The sequence below is a fragment of the Symphalangus syndactylus genome, chromosome 15 (genome assembly GCF_028878055.3).
Source record: "Symphalangus syndactylus isolate Jambi chromosome 15, NHGRI_mSymSyn1-v2.1_pri, whole genome shotgun sequence".
Taxonomy (NCBI): Eukaryota; Metazoa; Chordata; class Mammalia; order Primates; family Hylobatidae; genus Symphalangus; species Symphalangus syndactylus.
The window spans coordinates 19,685,697-19,711,182 of record NC_072437.2 but is presented as its reverse complement, the minus strand read 5'-3'; the positions used below and the strand labels follow the sequence as shown (position 1 = coordinate 19,711,182).

Genomic DNA, 25,486 nt, shown 5'->3' with positions numbered 1-25,486 from the left:
ACTTAGTATGTGTTGAGTGAATGGGGAATAAAGGTATCTAAGGCCAGATCTGTGTACTCCCAACAGAGCCCCCCCTTTTTCTTTTTTTGAGACAGAGTCTTGCTCTGTCGCCCAGACTGGAGTGCAGTGGCGCGATCTCGGCTCACTACAAGCTCCACCTCCCGGGTTCATGTCATTCTCCTGCCTCGGCCTCCTGAGTAGCTGGGACTACAGGCGCCCGCCACCACGCCCGGCTAATTTTTTGTATTTTTAGTAGAGACAGCGTTTCACCGTGTTAGCCAGGATGGTCTCAATCTCCTGACCTCGTGATCCGCCCACCTCGGCTTCCCAAAATGCTGGGATTACAGGCGTGAGCCACCGTGCCCGGCCCAGAGCCCCCCTCTTTCAAAAGTCCAAGCTATCACCTATGGAGGGTCTACTGGGCTCTCTACTTTATGGCTATGAGGGATATTCTTATCACCACCGTACAGATGGGAAACTGGCACCTGAGCAATGCTCAATGCCTTACGTATGATACTGCAGTGGGAGAGCCCCAGGTCCAAGTCTGGGTTTTCTCACCCCAAAGTCCAGGCTGGTTGGGTATGAATATGGACATAGATGTCCAGTGCGGGAGGGCTCAGTCTTCTGTTCCGATATTTTGTCAATAATTTGAAATAAAATGTGAAGAATGGCCTGGCACAGTGGCTCACGCCTGTAATCCCAGCACTGTGAGACCAGGGCAGGTGGGTCAGTTGAGCCCAGGAGTTCAAGACCAGCCTGGGCAATGTGGCAAAACCCTGTCTCTACAAAAAATATAAAAATTATCCAGGCATGGTGGTATGTGCCTGTAGTCCGAGCTACTCAGGAGGCTGAGGTGGGAGAATCACTTGAACCCGGGAGGCAGAGGTTGCAGTGAGCCAAGATCACACACTGCACTGCAGCCTGGGTGACAGACTGAGACCCTGTCTCAAAAAAAAAAAAAAAAAAAAAGGAGAAAGAACATCTGTAAGCAGTGTGACAGAATGAGAACCTCAAGGGGCCCTGTCAAGGCCTGTAGGCTACATCTGACAGGATGAACTTGGAGAGAAACACATGTAAGCCTGCATTTAAATTTGTAAAAATCCAAACAAGAACAGGGAAGAAGTGCTGCATTTTCACGTGCTACATATGTTAAACTACCCAACAAACCAACACCCAGCTCCAAGCCTCTTTCCAGATTTGTTGACGTTCGCTATCAAGGAAGAGAAGGATGATGAGATTTCTCAAACTTGTGACTTCCCCATGTTTGTTTTGACACCTGCCTCCCAACTGTCATTAGCAATAAAAACATTAAAATAGCAAAAGACTCCAAATAAGAGAAGAACTGCGAGGCGGCCTTCCACTTCAGTCTTGTTGGAAAGGAAACCGAAGAAACAAAGAGGGTGGCTGCCTTAAGATGGAAAAAGAAGAAAAGGGAGCCAGTGTGGTACGCTTCCAAAATCTGCACAGATCAAAGCCTTCCTGAAATATCAGTCAAAGTAATCACTGTGTTCTCTGGAAAGAAAACAGCTACGATGGAAATGCTGGAAGCTGAAGCAGTGAAGGCTAAGGGAATTTGTCGGTAGGCGGGGGTCCAGATTTGCACAACTTGATTTGGCACTAGTTTTAGAATCGGTAGGAAAAAAAAGGATCCTGAAGGGGCTTTTGTAAGAAACATCATTTTTTGATTACTCTCAATAGACAAGTACTGTTTCAAAAAAAGAAGTTTGCTTTAAAAAAAATCAACAAAGCATATAATGCATCTATTGTATGACAAGTGAAGCACTATAGGAACATAAATAAGAGGAAGACGGTCTTAGCCACTAAAGAGAGCTATAAATTATTACTGTTGTTTTGGGACCATTTAAGAAATATTTGAAGGCTGGGTGTGGTGGCTCATACCTGTAATCCCAGCACTTTGGGAAGACGAGCTGGGTGAATCACTTGAGGTCAGGAGTTCGAGACCAGCCTGGCCAACGTGGTGAAACCCCGTCTCTACTAAAAATACAAAAATTAGCCCGGCATGTTGGTGCACGCCTGTAATCCCAGCTACTCGGGAGGCTGAGGCAGGAGGATCGCTTGAACCTGGGAGGCAGAGGTTGCAGTGAGCTGAGATGGCACCACTGCACTCCAGCCTGGGAGACAGAGCAAGACTCCATCTCAAAAAAAAAAAAAAAGTATTTTAAACACAGCACTTTATTTCTTGATATATTTCAATCACCAGAAGTTACAATTACTGACTTAAACGCTACACAGATCTGCCCCCAAAAAGTGAGTCCAGAGAATCAAATTCCTCTCAGTGTGGATCTGTTCACTCTGTTCTCTGAACTTGGAAAACACTGTAATGCAATTCTATGAAATGATCCCCAAGTCAAATAGAAGCCACATAAAAGATGATTTGGTCACTTTGATTTCATTTTAAGGTAAAGGAGGATACAAAGTTCACTACTTGAAACTCATCGATTAAGAAGGCAATATGACATTTTCATGCTAGTTTGTGGAATAATTTTACTGCATAAGAAATTACAGATTGCATAAATCATCAGGTCAACAGCATACAGAGAAGAACAAAACAAAACATTGTTTGGATCAAATAAAAAACAGCAGGAACAACTCAATTCTTAAAAATACCACAAATTCCCCGAATGTGGCTCCATTTGAGAGAAAATTTTGCATTTTCTGGATAGAGTAATGTCTGTAGTTTCATTAAGCAAAATGGAAAACGGCTTTTCAGTTAAAAACACTAAAAAGCAACTTACACAGATGTGTTGCCTTCTTCACCTTGGATGTAACAAAGATGTGAGGCTGCCTGCTCTTGCCTAAAGCATGGCTTGAACTTTCAATTGATAGTAATCGTTTATGTAAAATATTACATTACATAACCTCCTATGTATTGAAATTGTACAAGTCAGAGCATCAAAAACTGCAAGAGTCAATTTCCTCCTATGGGGAAAAGCATGTAGATATACTATGTTAAAACTTCCATTCCTCATTCGATTATCTGCCCTATTCAAAACATAAAAAGACAAATAAATATTTCCTTACAAAGTTCACAGTATATTGTTTTAAAAAGAGATAAAAAAATCTTAATTTGCTTTGTCATTAAATAAAAATGCTAATATATAGACATGTTCAATATTTATACAAATTGTAGGGGTCAGTCTATCCTTTCTTGGTCATAATTGAAGTTTAATAGTGCTAGTCCATACACGACAAGGCTCAGATCCCAAATGTAAGTTCAATTCTACTAAAAGTTGCTCAAGATAATTTTTTCTCTTTTTCTGTTTAATTAAAAAAGACAATTTTGGAATTTTAGAATTACATTTGAGTTGTCTGAAAAAATACGATTTCAATGAAAAATCATATCAAGCATTCAAGAGTATATTGCTGGTGCTATAATCTTTTTGCATGTCTTTGTTTTCATAGAAAAAAATCAGTAAAATAACATGGCTAAGATTTTTAAATGGTTAAATGTAACCACATACTATTGATGATACGCCTCATGCACACACACACTCAAACTCAAAACACGAAGGAAAAAGGATCAGACGTCTTTCTTTTGCATTAGTTCTAGCTTTCTTCTTAGCAGACCATAATTCTCCTTAGTTCCTGATGCCGTGGGGTCAAGCTGCAAGGAGATTTCATAGTGTTTCTTGGCCAAGTCTAGATGTCCCCAGCGATGATAAAGCACAGCTGAAATAGCAGGAGATAAATTTCACTGGGAATGCTTCTGAGTAACGTGCCATATTCCTACCCTCTTGGACAAAGAAATATTACAGATCCTATGCAAACAGTTTTCAAAAGTCAATTGTATGAAACAATATTGTTTGTACTGAAAACTTTATTTATTGTAATCACACTCCCTGATGATTATCCATTTACTGCCAGTTACTCCTAGGGCTCTTCATAGCACTAGATAAGATACATCTGCCTATAGTAACATTATTACATAAAGAAGTAAAAAGAAGAGTACATGCAATGTCTTAGTGCTGCCATGAAATTTCCAGGAAGCAAGGCTGGGTATGGGAGGTGGGGGTGATGGATGCTAGGCACTGCCTAGAGCCCTGACTATGCAGAAATTCAGCTGTTTATTTTAAAAAGATATTTCCCTACACCATTTGGGGAAGTAATAGCTTGCTTGGGTCCATTTGGAAATAAGGCCTCTGATATCAAGAGCTGACCCAAAAATGATAGTTACAGTAAACTTAATCATTAGGATGATTAGCCTCTGATCATGACAGTGATTTTGTTAGTAAAATTAACTTTCTATATGGGCAGAAGAGAACCTGTGGACGCTTTTTGGCTTTTGTGAAGACAAGCTTCAGAGTTGGTAGAGAACAGCTTTCGTGCAAAAACATTTCTGTGAGCATTCTAAACATCAACATGCTATGCTCTAAACATCTTAACTATGGAGACGTACAAATGCAAGAAATGAATTCTAGGGAATAAATGATTATAAATGCATTTTAGCCAAGGCATAAGAGGATATAAAGCAGAAGGCCAGGCTGGAAGGGGAAGGTCTACTCTGTAAGAGGGAAGGAAAAGGAGGTAAGTTCAATGGCAAGCATCCAAAGTACCTACGATTAATTTACTAGGAGAACTCTTCACAACCATAGCCTCATTCTCTTGATCTAATCTCACCCTTCTCAGCTTAACACAAAGAAGGACAATCTGAGTTTCATCATGAGAAAATGATAAACAGAGTGGGCAAACTTTGGGGCTGTTCTGGTCATGCAGTTAAGATCTGTAAGTGTGGCTATCACTTTGCTATCTTTTTAATGCAGTAACAGAACCACATTTTAAAGCCAGGCTAGCTTTGAAAAAACTACTCTCCCAACGTTAATTTTATAGACATGCACCAACTTCATTAAAGTAACAGAATTTCAACACGATTCAAGTTGAACATTTTTCTTACCCAAATTACCATGGTAACTTGCAGCATTTGGATTTGCTTTAATTGCCTTGAGGAATAAAGCTTCAGATTCCTAAAAAATGAGAAACATAAAGAGGAAGATATTTATCGTACATGAAGCAAAAGCAGTTCCCAGTTTTATCGCCTATGGTTTTCAAACTTTTAACCTCCTCCTTTTGTATCACTGCGTTCCTCTAGAAACACTCAAAAGGCCCAGCAGGGCCACGCTCTGCCAGAGAGAGGCTGATAAGGGGCAGCGGGAGGGAGTGGTGGCCGCAGAGAGGGGATGAACATGTTCGTGAGTGCCACCACCTGCCTCCCTGCAGTGGTCGGACTTCTGTAACGTTATGCAAGTCGCCCAGGTCAGGGTGCGTGATGGCGACAGGAAGCCCAGGGAACAGGAGAGGGCTGAGCCATGGAGCACACCTATGCCAATGCCATTTCCAGTGCTCTTGGGGTAGGAGTTGAGCCCCATTTCCTCTCCCCAAAGAACCTACAACACTCTGGGCCGCCCAGAAGCAGCCCCATCCATCTGGAAAGAATGAGCAGAAAAGAGGAAGGAATGGCCACCTGTCAATGACATTGTCACAGTACTGGACATGACCATCACCAAATGCCCCCGACGGGTGTGAAATGATTCTTGTAGGGCCTTGCATTTCTTCCAAGTCATACTCACTTCCAACCTGGCCACTAAGAGACAGGGCAAAGTGTCTTCCTACCCTGATCACTGCTAAAAACTGCTGGCTGGCTGGTCCCTTCTACCATAATGCTGAGAAATAAAGACGCCTAACCTGTTTTTATTGACATGTGCCCTGGAGGCGCTGTTCACTCCATCCACCTTCACATTCCTTAAGGGGAGCATGCTTTCATCAGTATCACGTGCTGGGTGGGCATGGTGGCTCATGCCTGTAATCCCGACACTTTGGGAGGCCAAGGTGGGCAGATCACTTGAAGTCAGGAGTTTGAGACCAGCCTGGCCAACATGGTGAAAACCCGTCTCTACTAAAAATACAAAAATTAGCTGGGTGTGGTGCTGTGTGCCTGTAATCCCAGGTACTCGGGAGCCTGAGCCAGAAGAATTGCTCCAACCCAAGAGGTGGAGGTTGCGGTGAGCCGAGACTGCGTCACTGCACTCCAGCCTGGGCAAGAGAGCAAGACTCTGTCTCAAAAAAAAAAAAAAAAAAAAAAAAAAAAAAATCGGTATCACACACTGAGCTTCACCAACCAAATCTGTTGGTGTGGGGATAGTTTTTGTGCCTTCTACCTGGGTCATACATGAATTTTTTTCCAGGTGGGCTTCCCACATCTGGGACTGTGCATTTTATGATGTGCAAGACCACCAGTTCCTTTGCCCTGTATGGCATGTGGTACCCCTGAGAAATTGGCTGGGAATGTGGGGGACCATCTCCAAAACCATGACCTTTCGGACAGAGCTGGCAGAGAAACATTTATATTTTAGAAATGTCATCCAAGAGGGACTTAAGAAAGACATCAGGACAACATATGGGATGTCAGTTCAAAGTCAGTGTAGTGTCTGCATTCCAGGTTTCAGGGGCTAAAACTACTTCCAAGAGGGTCAAGACTCCGGCCATATCAGGAAGGCTGCAGAAAAAAAGTCAAATGGGTTGTGTAGTTTTGCAGTGGTTTCTGAGTCTCTGGGCTATTTCTGATGATTTTCAAACATTTCCATTTAAAACCTAAAACTTGAGACACAGGAAGGCCAGGAAATCACATCTACTTAAAAATGCTTCCCAACCTGTAAATGAAGTAGTGTTAACTAGAGAGAAATGGCTTACGGATACAAAGTTTGGAGTTTTCTAGTGTTGCTAAATTCATTTATTCATTCAACTAAGTTCTCAGATGCTTGTGAGGACGAACATCATTCGGGACACTGAGGAGTCAGAAATTTGGGGGACACAGTGGTGCTGACACAGGGAAGGGCTCAGATCTGACACCTTGTTAGAGGGCCACTGCTCTCAGCAGGGCTGGACCCAAACTCTGCAGGGTGAGGAGGACGCTGGTGTGAAGGAACAGGGATGAGGAATAACAGGCAGAGGGCACTGGGCCAGCAGGACAAGGGAGGAAAAATGAGTCAAGATTTCCAAGCCAGGGCAACAAAAACACGACAGCATGTGGACAAAAGAAGGGGTGTCAGGAGGAAAAGATGGTTTGAGAGGAGGTGCGGGTGGGTCGGCCTGGCTCTATCCAAGTCACGGAGGCGGCCCCTGGGCCTGTACCTGGGCCTGGGAATGGGGTTGGAGGGGCCTCTTTAGAACGCAGCATCTGTGAGTATTCAAAGCCCATGAAATGTTCATCTATTAAATCAGCCTTCTAATGGCCTCATTCAGGAAAGCAGTGAACTGTTTATAAATTTATCTTCTCTGGAGGTCTCTGGATGATTAAAGACCCAGGCAATGAGCCGATTTAATGCCAATGAACCAATAAACTCACATTTAGAGTTGGGGATATTTTTTTCTCAACAGAAGGGAGAAAAATAAGGTATTATGTTCTGAAGCATATTAGACAAAATGTATTTAACAAAGGTGTAGGACTTAGAAAGCCTTGCAATTATGTCTCTAGGTAGGAACAAGCGCTAGTCTCTATGTCTAGGCGAGGAAGCCTGGGTGGGTGGAGGTCATTTCAGCCACAGCAGCCACCCAAGGGTGCTCTGGGGCACAGGGGCCACTGTGCCTCTGCTAGAATAGGAAGGGTAACATGGGTAATCTGATGTGAAGTTGAAACCGTGAATCACACAGGAAGAGAGTTATTCTCTATTCTGCCTCCTTCCGATTGCATCGGGGCTGAAGTCTGCACTTGCTGGTGTGCGGGCCCCACCCTCTAACACACCGGCCAATCTCTCCTTGAAGCTAAGAGAGCTCAGAGCCTTGGCCAGCAATAGTATCTAGCTGGGATTTAGTATGATTATTTCACTTTCAGTTACCCTGTATTTATAGTAATGATGCGTTGTTTCTCCTTTAAATATATTTGTGTTAAAAATCTATTTAAATAAAAATGTCAAGTAAATAAGGTAATATCTAGATGTGGCAAAAAAATATCATAAAGGTGTGACATAAATGTCTGGAACTTAGGAAACTGACTCTATCAACACAACCTGCACTTAAGCTACAGGGCCACTGGAATTAGCACTACAGAAAAAGAAATCAGCAAGGGAAGCAACAATTTAAGCACTGAAAAACATTACTTTTGCATTTTTACTTTACCACATTAGTTTGAAACTGGAAATTAAATGGCAAGAAGTAATATAAATTTTAATACGTTTTAATGATCCCTAGAGATTCACTGAATGATGGAATGCTCACTAAAATATATATATATTACATATACACACACATATATATACATATACACATTAACCATTTGATAGTTGCAAATTCTTTTGTTGTGCATTTTTTTGTATCACCTTGTCAAGAGGTTGGGCAGATCACTATCTCCATTTTATAGATGAATAAACTGAGGCCCAGAGAGGCTAAGTGACTGCTGTTAGGTTTTAAGAAGGGCTGCTCTTCTGCACAGCAAAAGAAACTACCATCAGAGTGAACAGGCAAGCTACAGAATGGGAGAACATTTTTGCCATCTACTCATCTGACAAAGGGCTAATATCCAGAATCTACAATGAACTCAAACAAATTTACAAGAAAAAAACAACCCCATCAAAAAGTGGGCAAAGGACATGAACAGACACTTCTCAAAAGAAGACATTTATGCAACCAAAAAACACATGAAAAAATGCTCATCATCACTGGCCATCAGAGAAATGCAAATCAAAACCACAGTGAGATACCATCTCACACCAGTTAGAATGGCCATCATTAAAAAATCAGGAAACAACAGGTGCTGGAGAGGATGTGGAGAAATAGGAACACTTTTACACTGTTGGTGGGACTCTAAACTAGTTCAACCATTGTGGAAGTCAGTGTGGCGATTCCTCAGGGATCTAGAACTAGAAATACCATTTGACCCAGCCATCCCATTACTGGGTATATACCCAAAGGACTATAAATCATGCTGCTATAAAGACACGTGCACACGTATGTTTATTGCGGCACTATTCACAATAGCAAAGAGTTGGAACCAACCCAAATGTCCAACAATGATAGACTGGATTAAGAAAATGTGGCACATATACACCATGGAATACTATGCAGCCATAAAAAATGATGAGTTCATGTCCTTTCTAGGGACATGGATGAAAATGGAAATCATCATTCTCAGTAAACTATTGCAAGGACAAAAAACCAAACACCGCATGTTCTCACTCATAGGTGGGAATTGAACAATGAGAACTCATGGACACAGGAAGGGGAACATCACACTCCGGGGACTGTTGTGGGGTTGGGGGAGGGGGGAGGGATAGCATTAGGAGATATATCTAATGCTAAATGACGAGTTAATGGGTGCAGCAAAACAACATGGCACATGGATACATATGTAACAAACCTGCACATTGTGCACATGTACCCTAAAACCTAAAGTATAATAATAAAAAAAATAAAAAAATAAAAAAAAAAAGAGAGAGAGATACAATTGTAAAAAAAAAAAAAAAAAAGGAAGGGCTGCTTAGATAGGATAAAAAGGTGCTTAGAGCCACGCAGATATAATGAGAACACTCACTCTGCACATCAACATCTCAAATAGGTTCTGGAAGCCTGAACATTTCAGGCCCAAATGAGAGATGCATTCGATCATTTTACAACTACTTAACTGGGTGCTTCGTAACTGCCCGACAGCAATGGAGATACAAAACCGGGACCAAAGCCTCGGCTCCAACCTCAAGAAGCCTCCAGGCTCTCTGAGGAGATTTACCAAGTGCATGATAAAATGCAAGTGCTTGGGTAAAAAGTGAGTTGTCAGGCAGCAGACACCTGCCCTGCCATCAAGATAGCTGGGCTGGAGGGTCTGTTCACCCAGCCCTGCAGCTCACCACATCCCCTCTTCTCTGGAACATCCTGCCCAGTGCTCTGCGAGGAAATAGGCCCTTTCATCACATCCTGAAACAAGCATTGCCAGGGATGCAGCTGACCATTAGCAACCGGTATCATTTTTGCATTACAAGAGGAAAATCTAAACAGTTGCTTAAAATTCAAACCCTAAAAAAACACATGGGATGCTTGCTTGGTGGCTGATGCCGTGGCTCAGGAAGTCACATCATGTCCCCCCACTGGGTAGCTCTTGAAGATCTCATCGTGAGTTCTGTGTTTCAGATTTCACCTTCTGTTTCCTTATGTTAGGCCCAGTGCTTTGGCCTTGATAATTAAAATGCAAAATGTGTAGAGAAAGAGAAAGCTGATTTCTCCATTCTGCTTTACAGAGTATTTTCTACTTTATTTGGGGGTGGGGGAGGAAGAACAACATGAACTGGAAGCCAAACGAACTCTGGGTTCTGTCCCCTTAATAGAAATTCCAGCAGTTTACAGACTGTGGGATGATAGAAAAATCAATACAATGATTATATAAGCCAAATCTTCAAGAAGACTCGCTGTAGCTGGGTCACTGGAGGAGAACTGAGACTTGGGACCTGTCCCAGGCTGACAGATGGCTGGAAAGGTCATTAAAGGGAAACCTGTAAACCTCACCTCCTTCCCCTGCTACACAAGTAGATTCATAAAAAATAAAACTAAACCCTCTTCAAAAAGCTATTTCTGGAGCAAAATCTAGAAATTTAAAAAATGTATAGTGAAGTTATTCAACTCCCCAATATTATAAAACTAGAGATATGCATGAAATTATCTTACCATTGTTATCGAAAATTATACTGATAATGACATGAAATAAACAGAAAAAGAGAAGTAAATAACACTAGACAGATATTAGCTAGTTGCTGCCTTTAGGTCTTATACATAGGCTGAGTGATTAAAATAAGATATAGCCCGATTCTGAAAAAAAGTATTTCTCTTAAGAAACGACTAAGGCACTGCTTCTGTGATATCTGTGTTTAACACCCAGGATGCCAGCTAAAAATGCATATTCCAGCTGGGCACGGTGGGTCATACCTATAATCTCAGCACTCTGGGAGGCCGAGGCAGGTGGATCACAAGGTCAGGAGATTGAGACCATCCTGGCTAACACGGTGAAATCCTGTCTCTACTAAAAATACAAAACATTAGCTGGGCGTGGTCGTGGGCGCCTGTAGTCCCAGCTACTCGGGAGGCTGAGGCAGGAGAATGGCATGAACCTGGGAGGCAGAGCTTGCAGTGAGCCGAGATGGCGCCACGGCACTCCAGCCTAGGCGACAGAGCGAGACTCGGTCTCAAAAAACAAACAAACAAAAGATGCATATTCCCTGACCTGACCTAACCCATGAAGCCAATCCCTTCTGGGGAGAATCTGGGCATCTCTGCTTTAACAAGCTCCCTCAGTGATTCTGATAGACAAAATTAAAGTTTACAACCAGTCCCCTTCAACACACAGAGAGTTATGCATAGCCTATTCTTGCTCCACCCTGGCTGCCAACTGGAGCGAAGATTTAGTATCTTGTGGTTTTTGTTGGTCAGAAAACTCTGGGCCTTGCTGGTGGCCTATGTAACTCAGATAAAGAAAAACCTGGAAGCAGCAAGAACCAGTTATGCATCCTCCATGGGCTGGTTATTCTTTTGTGCAGAAGATGGAACCTGCAGATAAAACCTAGAGCTCCAGCCCATGTGCAAGTGACAGAGTCAAACCCTGTTGTGCCAGGGAGGGGCCGGGGCAGGGGCACCTCTGGGGATGCACTGTGGCTGCCCCGAGTCCTCCTCCTGCACCAGCCTGCCCGGCCTCTGAGGCCAACCATTCCCACAACTCCCTGCCTGCTCCCACCCCTTCCTTGGGCTTCTCTTCCTCTCTCCACGTGTGAACAATGGTGGTTAATTCTGATGAGAAAGGACACTGGGTTTGGCCCCACACTGCTGTCTTTGAAGCAACTCTTCCAGGAAACAAACTGGCCAAGCCACACTGGTGGACCACTGCCACTGTTTTGGCCTGATTCCTAATTTAACTGGGCAGAAGGAACACTTACGTCTTCTGTCAGATTCTGGCATTAACTGCGAGAACTCACAGCCTGCGGTTTACGCACCTTGTATTTCTGGGATTTCCCCAGCACGTTTGCCAACGAGAACATGAGAGAGTGATCATTAGGTATTAATTCCAGTGCCTCTCTTCCAACTGCTTCAGCTTGGGCTAAATTACCTGGGAGTGAAAAATGGAAAAATAAAAGACATGTTAATGTTGTACTCTCATTTTAGCTACTCTCTATAACTGACACGGTTTATGTGCACAGCACATGACAATTATGAATCAACTATTTAAGAAAATCTGTGTAGATCATGTAACACACACACACACACACACACACACACACGCATACATACATACACGACCTTATCAGTGGCAAAGCCACTGCAACTCAGCACATTTCTGACACAACACATAAACAGCTTTTGATTAACTTCTGTATAACCATCTAAAACCTAGTTTTAATTTTTCCCCGGATACCAGTTATATCCAAACAAATCTGCAAAATAAAAGGATGACAGTAACACTTTCATAACTGAGAATTTATCACATTGAAGTATACATTCTGTATTTTCCCTAGAAACAAGCATATATCTCTGCTCTACACCATGATCAAATTCACACCATCACTAACATATTTTTATTGACACATAACTGTACATATTGATGAGGTGCATGTGATATTTTGATATATGCATACAATGTGTAGTGACCAAATTAGGGTATTTAAGACAACCATCACCTCAAATATTGATCATTTCTTTATGTTAGGAACATTTCAAATCTTCTAGCTCTTGGGAAATAGATCATAAAGTGTTAACTACAGTCACCCTACTGTGCAATGGAACACTAGAACTGACTCCTTCTATCTGTGTTTGTACCCATTAGCCTATCTTTATCCCCGCCCCCTTCCCAGCCCCTAGTAACTACTGTTCTGCTCTCTAGCTCCACGAGGTCCATTTTTTCAGATCCCCCATGAGTGAGAGCATGTGGTATTTGCCTTTTTGTGCCTAACACCATCATTTCTTAAGAGACGTTTAGATTTTTAAAGTGAAGGAGGCAGAGTAACTCCTAATTGATTGAATCTGGTCTGCTCAGGGATAGGAAACCAGATCTTCAAGTCTATTAGCATCATATAAAAAGTAAGAATCCATGGCTCTAAGTGTAGACTGAGGGGGCTCCTTTGAGTGAAGTCCCTGAACTTGGGGCATGGACCTAGCACTATCCATGTCATTAGCCCCAAGGCCATTCTTGCTCACTTCTGAGTGCTCCCAACACCCTAGAGGATGGCCAATGGTGCATAACAGGCTTCAGAAGAAACAAGATACTGTCACACCCCTCCCCCATGACTCAACACCAGTTCTAGGTGAAGTGTGATTTTCCCAGACATTCACATTCCAGTATGTCTAAAGAAATTCCTTCCTTCCCTCCCTTCCCTCCCTCCCTCCCTCACTCACTCCTTCCCTCCCTCCCTCCCTTCCTTCCTTCCTGCCTTCCTCCCTCCCTCTCCCTCTCCCCCCTTCCCCCCCCTTTTTTTTTGAGATGGTGTTTTGCTCTTGTTGCCCAGGCTGGAGTGCAATGGCACGATCTTGGCTCACCGCAACCTCCACCTCCTGGGTTCAAGCGATTCTCCTGCCTCAGCCTCCTGAGTAGCTGGCATTACAGGCATGCGCCACCACACCTGGCTAATTTTGTATTTTTAGTAGAGACAGGGTTTCTCCATGTTGGTCAGGCTGGTCTCGAACTCCCGACCTCAGGTGATCTGCCCACCTCGGCCTCCCAAAGTGCTGGGATTACAGGTGTGAGCAACCGTGCCCGGCCTAGAAATTCCATTTTCCATTGTCTAGAATAGACATTTTTGTAATAGAAAATAATTAACTTCATATTAATTTTTTTTAAACTCAGTAGGAAAAAAGCACAATAATCTCTATTTCCTAAGTCTTTGGTGGCATTTTACCGTGGAGCCATTTCCTGTGATTTGTTCCATCCACCTTTCTGTACCTGTGTTGTCGAGGAGTATAATCATGTTGTTCCAGGCCAGGCTGTGCTCTGGTTTCAGCACCGTGGCATTTCTCCACGCATTCAAGGCATCCACGTGGCGATTGAGATCTGCATACTGAAAATAAAACACATCAAAAAATCAGTATTCCAAGTTTCCTGTTTCCTCTTTCCAAGACATTATTAAAAGAAAGAAAGAAAGAAAGAAAAAGCCTAACAAACAACAATAAAAAACCAAAACCTAACTTTAATTATGGAGCTTCTAGTTTTTCGTATCAACTCATTTAATCCTCAAAACAATACCAATGAAGTAAATACTATTGTTATCCCCATTTTACAGAGGAAGCAACTAAGGCACAGGGAAATGAACTTGCCCAAAGTTATAGACTAGAAATAGTAAAGCAGGAATAAGAACAAGGTCCGAACCTGTAATGTCCTATTTCCTGTTATTTAGTGATTTTAGGAATCAAATCATATTTCAGACGGCTGAAATACTGAAGAAAGCCTCATCATTAGTCTTTTTCACTAAAGGCTTCATAAGTTCATTGTTGATAAAGTATTACTTAGAATAGTAAACAAAGTATTTCTCATGATCAAAAGCTATGTGTCCAATTCACCTTGTGAAGGGCGGTCTCGGGGCCTCTTCCTGCCTGTGTCTAAAGTAAATATAAAAACAGCAGCACATCAGACATACTTTGTAAACTCCTTGGAAAAGTCTCCTATGGTAAGGTAAAACCTCTTGGCAATTTCGAGTTTGTTTGCTTCATTTAGGAAGGAGAAAAATACCTGTTGCTTTCTTTTTTTTTATAATTTCAACTTTTATTATTATTTTTATATTTGAGATAGAGTCTCGCACTGTTGCCCGGGCTGAAGTGCAATGGCGCAATCTTGGCTCACTGCAACCTCCACCTCCCGGGTTCATGTGATTCTCCTGCCTCAGCGTTCTGAGTAGCTAGGATTACAGGTGCCCACCACCACGCCTGGCAAATTTTTTCTATTTTGAGTAGGGACGGGGTTTCACTATATTGGCCAGACTGGTCTTGAACTCCTGACCTTGTGATCTGCCTGCTTCAGCCTCCCAAAGTGCTGGGATTACAGGTGGGAGCCACTGTGCCAGGCGTATGTATGTATTTAGAAAGAGTCTCGCTCTGTTGCCCAGGCTGGAGTGCAGTGGCATGATCTTGGCTCACTGCAACCTCTGCCTCCCAAGTTCAAACAATTCTCATGCCTCAGCCTCCTGAGCAGCTGGGATCACAGACGTGTGTCACCACACCTGGCTGATTTTTGTATTTTCAGTAGAGATGGGGTTTCACGATGCTGCCCAGGCTGGTCTCAAATTCCTGGCCTCAAATGATCCGCCCACCTTGGCCTCCCACAGTGCTGGGATTACAGGCATGGGCCACCGCGCTCGGCCTTCAACTTTTATTTTAGATTCAGAATGTACATGTGCAGGTTTGTTACATGGATAAATTGTGTGATGCTGAGGTTTGTGATATGAATGATCCTGTCATCCAGGTAGTGAGCACAGTACCCGATAGTTAGTGTTTCAACCCTTGTTTGCCTCCCTGCCTCCCCTCTCTAGTAGTCTCAAATGTCTGTGGTTGCCATCTTTATGTATTAGTGCTCACTTATGAGAACATGCGACATTTGGTTTTCTGTTCCTGCATTTACTTCCTTAGGATAGTGGCCTCCAGTGGCATCGATGTTGCTGCAAAGGACATGAATTTTTTTTGTGTGTGTGGTTGTGTGGTATTCCATGGTGTATATGTACCACATTTTCTTTTTCCAGTCTACAGTGGATGGGCACCTAGGTTGATTCCATGTCTTTGCTATTGTGAATAGTGCTTGATGAACATATGAATGCATGTTTTTGGGTTTTTTTTGAGATGCAGTCTTGCTGTGTCACCCAGGTTGGAGTGCAGTGGCACGATCTCGGCTCACTGCATCCTCCACCTCCCAGGTTCAAGCAATTCTCTGCCTCAGCCTCCCAAGTAGCTGGGATTACAGGCGCCCGCCACCATGCCCGGCTAATTTTTGTATTTTTAGTAGAGATGGGCTTTCACCATCTTGGCCAGGCTGGTCTTGAACTCCTGACCTTGTGATCCACCTGCCTCGGGCTCCCAAAGTGCTGGGATTACAGGTGTGAGCCACTGTGCCTGGCTGCATGTGTTTTTTTGGTGGAATGATTTCTTTTGGGTATATAACCAGTCATGAGATTGCTGGGTCAAATGGCAGTTCTAAGTTCTTTGAGAAATCTCTAAACTGCTTTTCACAGTGGACGAACTAATTTATATACAGTGTCTAAGCATTCCTTTTTCTCCCACAGCCTTGCCAGTGACTGTTGTTTTTTCACTTTTTGATAATAGCCACTCTGACTGGTGTGAGATGGTTTCTCAATTGTGGTTTTGATTTGCATTTCTCTAATGATTAGTGATGATGAGCATTTTCTCATGTTTGTTAGCTGCTTGTATGTCTTCTTTTGAGAAGTGTCTGGTCATGCCTTTTGCCCACTTTTTAATGGGGCTGTTTTTTTGCTTGTTGATTTGTTACTTATAGATCTTAATATTAGACCTTTGTTGGATGAATAGTTTATGAATATTTTCTCCCATTCTGTAGGTCGTCTGCTTACTGTCTTGATAGTTTCTACTGCTGTGCAGAAACCCTTTAGTTTAATTAGGTCCCACTTGCCCATTTTTGTTTTTGTTGCAATTGCTTTTGAGCACTTCGTCATCAATTCTTTCCCAGGGCTGATGTCTAGAATAGTGTTTCCTAGGTTTTCTTCTAGGATTCTTTTTTTTTTTTTTTTTTTTTTTTTAAAGACAGGGTCTTACTCTGTCGTCCAGGTGGAAGCGCAGTGGTGTGATGTGGTGTGACCAGTGGCTCACTACAGCCTTGACCTCCTGGGATCAAGCGATCCTCCCACCTTGGTCTCCCAGGTAGCTGAGACTACAGGCATATACCACCACGCCCAGCTAATTTTTTTCGATTTTTTGTAGAGATGAAGCTTTGCCATGTTGCCCAGGCTGGTTTCAAACTCCTGGGCTCAAGCCATTCACCTGTCTTGGCTCCCAAAGTGCTGGGAATACCGGTGTGAGCCACTGAGCTCTGCCTCTTCTAGGATTCTTGTAGTTTGAGGTCTTGCATTAAAATTTTTAATCTATCTTGAGTTAATTTTTGTGTTAGGTAGGGGTCTTTTTTGTGAAAGGACTCTTTTGCATATGGCTAGCCAGCTATCCCAGCACGATTTATTGCCTAGGGAGCCCTTTCCCCATTGCTTTAAAAAAAAAATTGGTTAAATTAGTTGAAGACCACATGGCTGTAGATGTATGGCTTTATTTCTGGGTTCTCTATTCTGTTCCAGTCATCTGTGTGTCTGTTTTTGCACCAGTACCATACTGTTTTGGTTACTGTAGCCTTATAGTATAGTTTGAAGTCAGGTAATGTGATACCTCTGGCTTTGTTCTTTATGCTTAGGATTGCTTTGGCTATTCAGGTTCTTTTTTGGTTCAATATGAATTTAAGAATAGCTTTTTCTAATTCTGTGAAAAATGACATTGGCAGTTTGATAGGAACAGTGTTGAATCTGTAGATTGCTTTGGGCAGTATGGCCATTTTAACAATATTGATTCTTCCAATCCATGGTCAGGGAATGTTTTCCCACTCGTTTGTGTCACCTCTGATTTCTTTCAGCAGTGTTTTGTAGTTCTCCTTGTAGAGATCCTTCATCTCCTTGATTAGCTGAATTCCCAGGTATTTTATCCTTTTTATGGCTCTTGTAAATGGGATTGCATTCTTGATTTGGCTCTCAGCTTGAATGTTATTGGCATACAGATATGTTTCTTACTTTTGTACACTGACTTTGTATCCTGAAACTTTACCAAAGTTGTTTATGAGTTCCAGGAGCCTTCTGGTAAAGTCTGCAGGGTTTTCTAGGTATAGAATCACACCATCCATGAAGAGAGATAGCTTGACTTCTTCTTTTCCTATTTACATGCCTTTTATTTATTTTTCTTGCCCGATTGCTCTGGCTAGGCCTTCCAGTACCATGTTGATTAAGAGTGGTGAGAGTGGGCATCCTTGCCTGGTTCCATTTCTCAAGGTGAATGCTTCCAGATTTTTGTTGCTTCTTTGAGAGGGAATGTTAACATTGGCAACAGAATATAAAATGGCTAGCTCTCAATTTGCATAGTTAATAAAAGCACACACACACACACACACACACACACACACACACACACACACACACATAGAGTGATGGATTTTTTTAGCAGGTGACCCTGTTGCCTTATTACCTCAGTTCAAATGCACATTTTATTTGAGTGTACTTGATCCCTTTAACTCTGCAAAAAGTACAAATAATCACAATTTATCAGAGTTTAAGGCTGTTTCCTTACTTACTGGCAAGTCTGTCTTTTCTTTAGACAACAAAAATATTTTGACTTGTCCTATGCTACACAGCAAATAGATAGCATATTATGCAAGAAAAAGAAAGCTTTAATGAATTATGGAAACATTTATGAACATCCATTTGCTAAAGATGTTGTGGGAATTTCTCATGAGACTCAGAAACTCAAGTTACAATATTTTTACCCTTTAATGAGGAAATGAGAGAAAAAGTTCAGAAAATTAAATTAATGGGATGCTTAATTATTCTAACACTTAATTATCTCTATTTGATGTTCCAGTGATTCCTCAGATCAATTCACTCCACCAAGTGATACACATTTGAGTCACTTGGACAAAATCCATGGCGACATTTGAACACACCCAGAACAACCAACATAACTTCCTTTATCCAACATGACAAAATTCTTCACTACTTTATTGTTACTATTACAATTATTATTACTGTCTATCGAAGAATAGACTGAATCAGATAAAATTTAGTTTCATTTTGTCCCAAATTCTACTCATCTTATAGCATCTACACGAAGGGAACAAACTTTCAGGGAAGCAGAAAAAGTGGTGATTTAACCAGAACTGCTCATCCAGGAAGTAGACGGGTAACATCAGTCACCCAGCAGTCCTACGATCACCCTTCTGTACTCTGCTCTGAGAAGCGGGGGCTGGGAGTCTGCAACTACATTTCCCAGGCTTCTTCACCCTTTTGTTCTGTTCTGTCACCAGGCACTGGATGGTGGGGAGAGGGGAGCAGTCCTTTCCTCTCACTCTCACTCTCTCCTTCCTTCCCCTGGCGGTATCTCTGAAGTGACTATGTCCCCTCCTCTACCATCCCAGGGTGGCCTCCCAGGGTGGAAGCAGTGGTCCGTCTCCCATGATCACAGCTCTTCAGGCTGTGGTAGCTCCAGAGATTGTAACCTCTTGTGAGTTTTTAAATCCTGGTAGTGCCACTTCCTCCTGTCTGTTCCCCCAAAACCTATAGGATTCCCTTTAACCTCTGAGTTCATGTTACCATCCCATTTTTGCTCATCCAGCCTTCCAATGACAGTCTAACCAATTCCTTATATTAAGTCTTCTCTATCTAAAACACTTAGAATGGTTTCTGTTTTCCTGGACACATCCAGTCCTTCCATCATGCATTGTTTTCGGCAATCCCTCTAGCCATTATTACTTAGAATATAACTTTCTAAGATTAGTAATATGTCCCAGTAATTGCGCTCTTCCTGATTTCCTGTTCTACAAGAGAACTGCCTTATATTCTCTCCATATTGGGGTCTCGAAATCAAAACAAATCTCTGTCTCCTGTTACTAGAGAGTGATTTCTTAAAACAAACAAACAAACAAAAAACCTTCTTAAGCTATTAAGTTCTTATTTGCCAATATATAAATGGGTTGGTTGAGTTGTTAAAGATTAAGCTCTTAACGCTTTTAAGCTGTCAAACAGGAAAAAGCTGGATAATTAAACCACAAGGGAGAGCAAAAGCCTTAAATAAGCAGGAACAGTTGGCGGAAAGGAATACAGAAAGACCATTTCACAGTAGCGTAATTAGTAAACAATATAAACAAAAAGCAGTACAAAGTCTCAATCTGTTCAATGCTACAGATGATCTTCCAAGTGAAAGTGTAATGAATCCCAAGGACTACGGCACATGATAAAAGCTGGTACTTTATATTCTACGTTCCTCCATTTGGACATCACTCTTACAGAAGGAGCATTTATTATAAATCCCCTATTTTCCAAATCCCAAGGAACCGCAGTGACGGGCAGCTACTAGGAGAGGGGAGAAGACTAAGCTGTAGAGCCTAGAGGATAACCTGGGAGGCTGTGGGCAGACCCACTCACTTTGTGAGCAAGAAAGTAACAGAAGAGCAATCTCCAGAAAATGAAAAAAAGGGATGAAAAAAGAAGAATTCTTTTTTTTTTTTTTTTTTTTTTTGAGACGGAGTCTTGCTCTGTCACCCAGGCTGGAGCGCAGTGGCGCCATGTCGGCTCACTGCAGGCTCCGCCTCCCGGGTTCACGCCATTCTCCTGCCTCAGCCTCCTGAGTAGCTGGGACTACAGGCACCCGCCACCACGCCTGGCTAATTTTTTGTATTTTTAGTGGAGATGGGGTTTCACCGTGTTAGCCAGGATGGTCTCGATCTCCTGACCTTGTGATCCACCCGCCTCAGCCTTCCAAAGTGCTGGGATTACAGGCGTGAGCCACCGTGCCCGACTGAAAGAAGAATTCTTATGAATACCAAGTCTCATATTTAGTCACTGAGTACTAGTTTAACAGATACAGTGAACAGAAACGGTAATCCCTACACCCATATATTCATAACCACCCAAATGCATGAATTCAGGTAAGACCTCATGTGCTCCCATCCTCCACCCCACCCCTATTCTCACTTCACTAACTTTGTGAGGATCGCCCCTGCTTTGTATGTGATTGAATTCTGAAGTCACCACTCGTAACATTATGTTGAGGTTTCACAGCCTCCCCTTCCCCCTGGGAACAAACAGCCGATCATTATAATAATTTCAGCTCTCCTGGAATCTTCAGGTCTCACAGAGAAAGTGGTTTCAACATCAAAGCACGTAACTAGGTGATAAAGCACAGAATTTTAAAATGTAAAAGAACAAAAATGCACGCAAGGTCAGTGGTTCTGGAGAAAGTTAATGTGAGACAAAGGAATATCTTGCCATTAATCTTCCTTGCTCAAGCATCATGCCATTCCACAGGTTCAGCCACATTCCTGCCACCCTTGCCTCTGTGCCCAGAAAGAAATAATTCCTCCTTTCCACACTGGAGTCAGCACATAGAGGTGGTATGTTCCTGTGGCATATCATAACTGAAACATGTTTTGCATTTTTTGAGTAATAAAAATGCAATGATATGGTCTGGCTGTGTCCCCACCCAAATCTCATCTTGAATTGTAGCTCCCATCATTCCCATGTGTTGTGGGAGGGACCTGGTGAAAAATAACTGAATCACGGGGGTGGTTTCCCCCATACTGCTCTCGTGGTATGACTAAGTCTCATGAGATCTGATGGTTTTATAAGGGGAAACCTCTTTTGCTTGGCTCTTATTCTCTCGTCTGCTGCCATGTAAGATGTACCTTTCACCTTCCACCCTGATTGTAAGGCCTCCCTAGCCACAGGGAACTATGAGTCCATTAAACCTTTTTCTTTATAAATTACCCAGTGTCAGGTATCTTTATCAGCATTATGAAAACGGACTAATACATGCAACCACTTCACTTTAATATTTCTAACACAAGCATTACACGTCCACATAAAGGGACTTCTGCAGAGGGGGAAGGTCACATTTTACCATTAGTTAGCCAGACGTTCCTGCTATCTTGTTTCTCCATTCATAAGATTCTATCTCCACAACTCACAAAATCATGGCTACCCACTCCAGAAACAAAGACAGTAAGACCAAAGACATTCACATTATGGTAAAAACCAAAGCCTCGTTTTCCAGTAAATGTAAACAGTCAGTGTTTTCTAGGATTGTTCCCCACAAACCATGGCTTCTGCTCTGACGTGATTACCCTGTCAACCAAGGTCAGACAGAGCTGCTTCCCAGGTGCAGGGCCAATGACAGGGTACTGGAATCACCTGGGTGTTTCATTATTGTTATTTTACTTACTTAATTTTTTTGAGGCAGAATCTCGCTTTGTTGCCCAGGCTGGAGTGCAGTGCCACAATCTTGGCTCACTGCAACCTCTGCTTCCCAGGTTCAAGTGATTCTCCTGCCTCAGCCTCCCAAGTAGCTGGGATTACAGGCACGCACCACCATTTCTGGCCATTTTTTGTGTTTTTAGTAGAGACGTGGTTTCACCATGTTGGCCAGGCTGGTCTTGAACTCCTGACCTCGAGTGATCCGCCCGCCTTGGCCTCCCAAAGTGCCAGGATTACAGGTGTAAGCCACTGTGCCCAGTTTATTATTGTTATTTTAAAACAGATTCTCTATAGAGCCTTTGATTCCCTAAATGTGAGATGGGGTGGGACAGTCTGGATGCATGTCAGTTTTGGAAACTACTAGTTGGGTTCTTTGTTTTTGTTTTTGTTTTGCAGAGAGAGAAGGAGCCAATGCAACAGCTGGTCTTTATCGGAAAGATGAAACTTTGTAGCACATTTTGAGTAACTTGGTGCAGGCGCTCAATGCACCAGCTGATGGGCACCAGCTTGTAATGGGCTCCACAGCTGCGGCATTGCTGGGTCTTGCCTTTGTGCAGCCAAAACCAGATGACAGCACTGTTTTCCTCTTCACAGATGCACCCACTATTCTCTTGTTGGTGATGGAGGGAACTAAATTAGGGTCTTCCTTGGTGCCTAAAGCTGTCTTTGGGGGTAGTACATTGTATGGGTCCAGTCTCTTCCTTGCAGTCATCATGACCTCCATCTCTAGGCCAGTCATCTACTTGTTATCAGTAGAAACACCACCTCCAGGCCGGGCATGGTGGCTCACGCCTGTAATCCCAGCACTTTGGGAGGCTGAGGCGGGCGGATCACGAGGTCAGGAGATCTAGACCATCCTGGCTAACACGGTGAAACCCCATCTCTACTAAAAATACAAAACATTAGCCGGGTGTGGTGGCGGGTGCCTGTAGTCCAAGCTACTCCGGAGGCTGAGGCAGGAGAATGGCGTGAACCCGGGGGGCGGAGCTTGCAGTGAGCCGAGATCCCGCTGAGTCGAGATCCCGCCACTGCACTCCAGCCTGGGTGACAAGAGTGAGACTCTGTCTCAAAAATAAAAATAAAATAAAAAATAAAAAAAGAAAGAAACACCACCTCCAGAAGCCATGGCACGCACCGCGGCCATGCCATTGGGACCGCCAGCCCTCACGGCCTGCACAGCCAAGAGCTCCAGCTCCATGAAGTAACCTTGAAAGCCATCACGCCTGTGACAAGCAGCTAAGGGAACTGCCAGTTTTGACAACATAAGAACTCTTTAAAGCGAAACTCTGTCTCCAAAAACAAAACAACACAAAACAAACAAACAAAAAACAAAACCAAGAAGCTTCAGGCCTTTAAAACGAGGGTAAGCAGGCATCTCTTTAGAACACGAGGATGCTTTCCTACCTGTAAGGCTAAGCTGGATAAAATCTGGAAATCTACATGTAAACTTCTGTTAAAGTCACATCACTATGGATGTATTACAGTTTGGTTAGAATGAACAAAAATTTTTTTAATTAACAATGTTTATTGAATACATCTAAATATATTAGGAACATATGTATTTGTTTTCTTGAAACCAAATTAAATGGTTGATTATAGGGAGAATACAACCATTCGTGTTTAAAGAATTTTGCTATGTGTGTGTCTCATTTTATTTTTGTCAAGAAAATCAAGAGCAATCAGATCTTCATAAACATCCTGTCAATAACCAAAAATATAAAGCTACTACAGAACACATTATTTTCTATTTCCATCAAATAATGTCAAAGCCCTTTCAAATAAATCCTGTGCCCTCCAAAGCTGCCTTTTTTGGGGGAAATGCTCCCTGCAGATGAAGAGCTCTGCTCCCTTGAAGAATGAGAACAAGGGAGCTCAGAAATCATACTACGGATTTGTTTCTTTAATCCCTGTTCTTATTCAATTCTTGTTTTAAAAACAGAGAAACTGATGTTTATCGGGAAGTTACCCGTTGGGGCACTGTTTTACAGGGCGGATGGGATTTTAACATGTTAAACTGGACTAATTCACACTGTACTGCTCTCTAATGAGAACTTTAAAAATTTACTCAAAAGGAAATCAAATAGCTACCTACAAATGAGATAGAAACATGTGAAAGAACTTTATAAAATGTATGGGCTAGGTGGGTGTCACTATGTCATTTTATTATAAATAAGAAAAATAACCCATATTTCCTTCCACAGGCACAGGGCACCCCAAGCTTACCAGACGCCCGAGGTTGTAGTAACAATCTGGGTATTTCCTTCTGTGTTTAATTGCCGTCCGGTAACTTTGCTCTGCCGCTTCAAACCGTTTCAGGCTGTTCTGCACTATGCCTAGATTCATCCATGCAGCAGCAAAGTCTGGCCTAGAGGAGCAGTTTTAACAAAGATAAACAAGAAGATGAAAGGCTTAGATGCCGGAATGCAGGAGCTCCTTTCTTTGTCACTAGCATAATTATAAAAACGATGCTTACTGTATTTGAACAGCCAAAGACAGCAGCTCCTCAGCTTCCTGTAGCTCATTCCTTTCTTTTAAGATATTTCCAAGATTATTCATGGCATGAACATACTTGGGATTTAATCTGGAAGTTGAGAAAAAACCAAGCTGACCATTAAATGCTCTGGAATCGGCAAAGATATTGTAAAGTTGGGGTCTTTAAAGGAACAAGTGTTTCATACTAGAAAGTGAAAACGATCTGTGTACATAATTCTTCTGTAAGACATACTCGCCATACCTTACAGCTTCCCGGTAGTATCTGATGGCAGCTGTCTGGTTGCCTTTATCAGCCAGGTTTTTGCCAATGTTGTAGTGAACCTGCAGACAGAGAATAATTGGGCCATCAGCAGATAGACTTCTTGTTCAGAGCCTGGACTCCATCATATCTTCTAACTGAAGACAAAAGGTAAAGGGATGAGGAAAAAAATCACCCATCAGAACTTTAGCTAAAACCCTACAGGGGTTAGGAGTTGCTTGTGCTTTAATCTCTAACCCTGTAAGAGGATGAGAAGAAAGGGGGTACAGGCATGGTACATCTCTAAAACACAACAGAAAGGAAATAACTAAAGACCTCACCAGAGAAAACCAGAAAACTACAAAGCTGGGATTTTTAAAATTTTACTTTTGATTTTTAGAGATGGGGTCTTGCTATGTTGCCCAGGCTGGAGTGCAGTAGCTATTCACAGGTGCCATTATAGTGTGCTGCAGCCTTGAACTCCTGGGATTCAGTGATTCTCTTGCCTCAGCCTCTCAAGTAGCTGGGACTACAGGTATACACCACCACACCTGGCTTGTTTTTATCATCAAAACCTCAAATTTCCCTCACCTACACACTCCACTAGAGTTGAAATAACAAAGTGCAGTCACATGTGGACATGAGTAGAAGAAAGCATGATTCTGTCCACCCATTTAAGCAAATATGGCCCTTTCTTGGATGGCACCTTTCTCCTAGAGCTAGTATCACAAGCATTTTACTCTGTATCTGTAATAAGCAGAATGTTTAT

General features: G+C 42.5%; 1 protein-coding gene across 7 annotated transcripts in view; it reads right to left on the bottom strand.

Moving 5' to 3' along the window:
- Positions 1 to 2,488: 2,488 nt before the first annotated feature.
- The window catches only part of TMTC4 (transmembrane O-mannosyltransferase targeting cadherins 4), a 71,764-nt gene continuing 48,766 nt past the window's right edge, over positions 2,489 to 25,486 (bottom strand). For 5 of the 7 annotated variants that reach the window (XM_055245153.2, XM_055245158.2, XM_055245155.2 and 2 more), the window contains 7 exons: positions 24,721 to 24,800; positions 24,460 to 24,567; positions 24,210 to 24,351; positions 13,919 to 14,033; positions 11,979 to 12,091; positions 4,913 to 4,982; positions 2,489 to 3,690 (listed from right to left, as the gene is read on the bottom strand). In XM_055245153.2, the coding sequence (XP_055101128.2) occupies positions 3,542 to 3,690; positions 4,913 to 4,982; positions 11,979 to 12,091; positions 13,919 to 14,033; positions 24,210 to 24,351; positions 24,460 to 24,567; positions 24,721 to 24,800 (777 nt within the window). In that variant the 3' untranslated portion in view covers positions 2,489 to 3,541. Of the gene's footprint in view, positions 3,691 to 4,912; positions 4,983 to 11,978; positions 12,092 to 13,918; positions 14,034 to 14,532; positions 14,572 to 24,209; positions 24,352 to 24,459; positions 24,568 to 24,720; positions 24,801 to 25,486 lie in introns of all 7 variants that reach the window. The other 2 variants (XM_063618952.1, XM_063618953.1) reach the window with 1 other exon arrangement.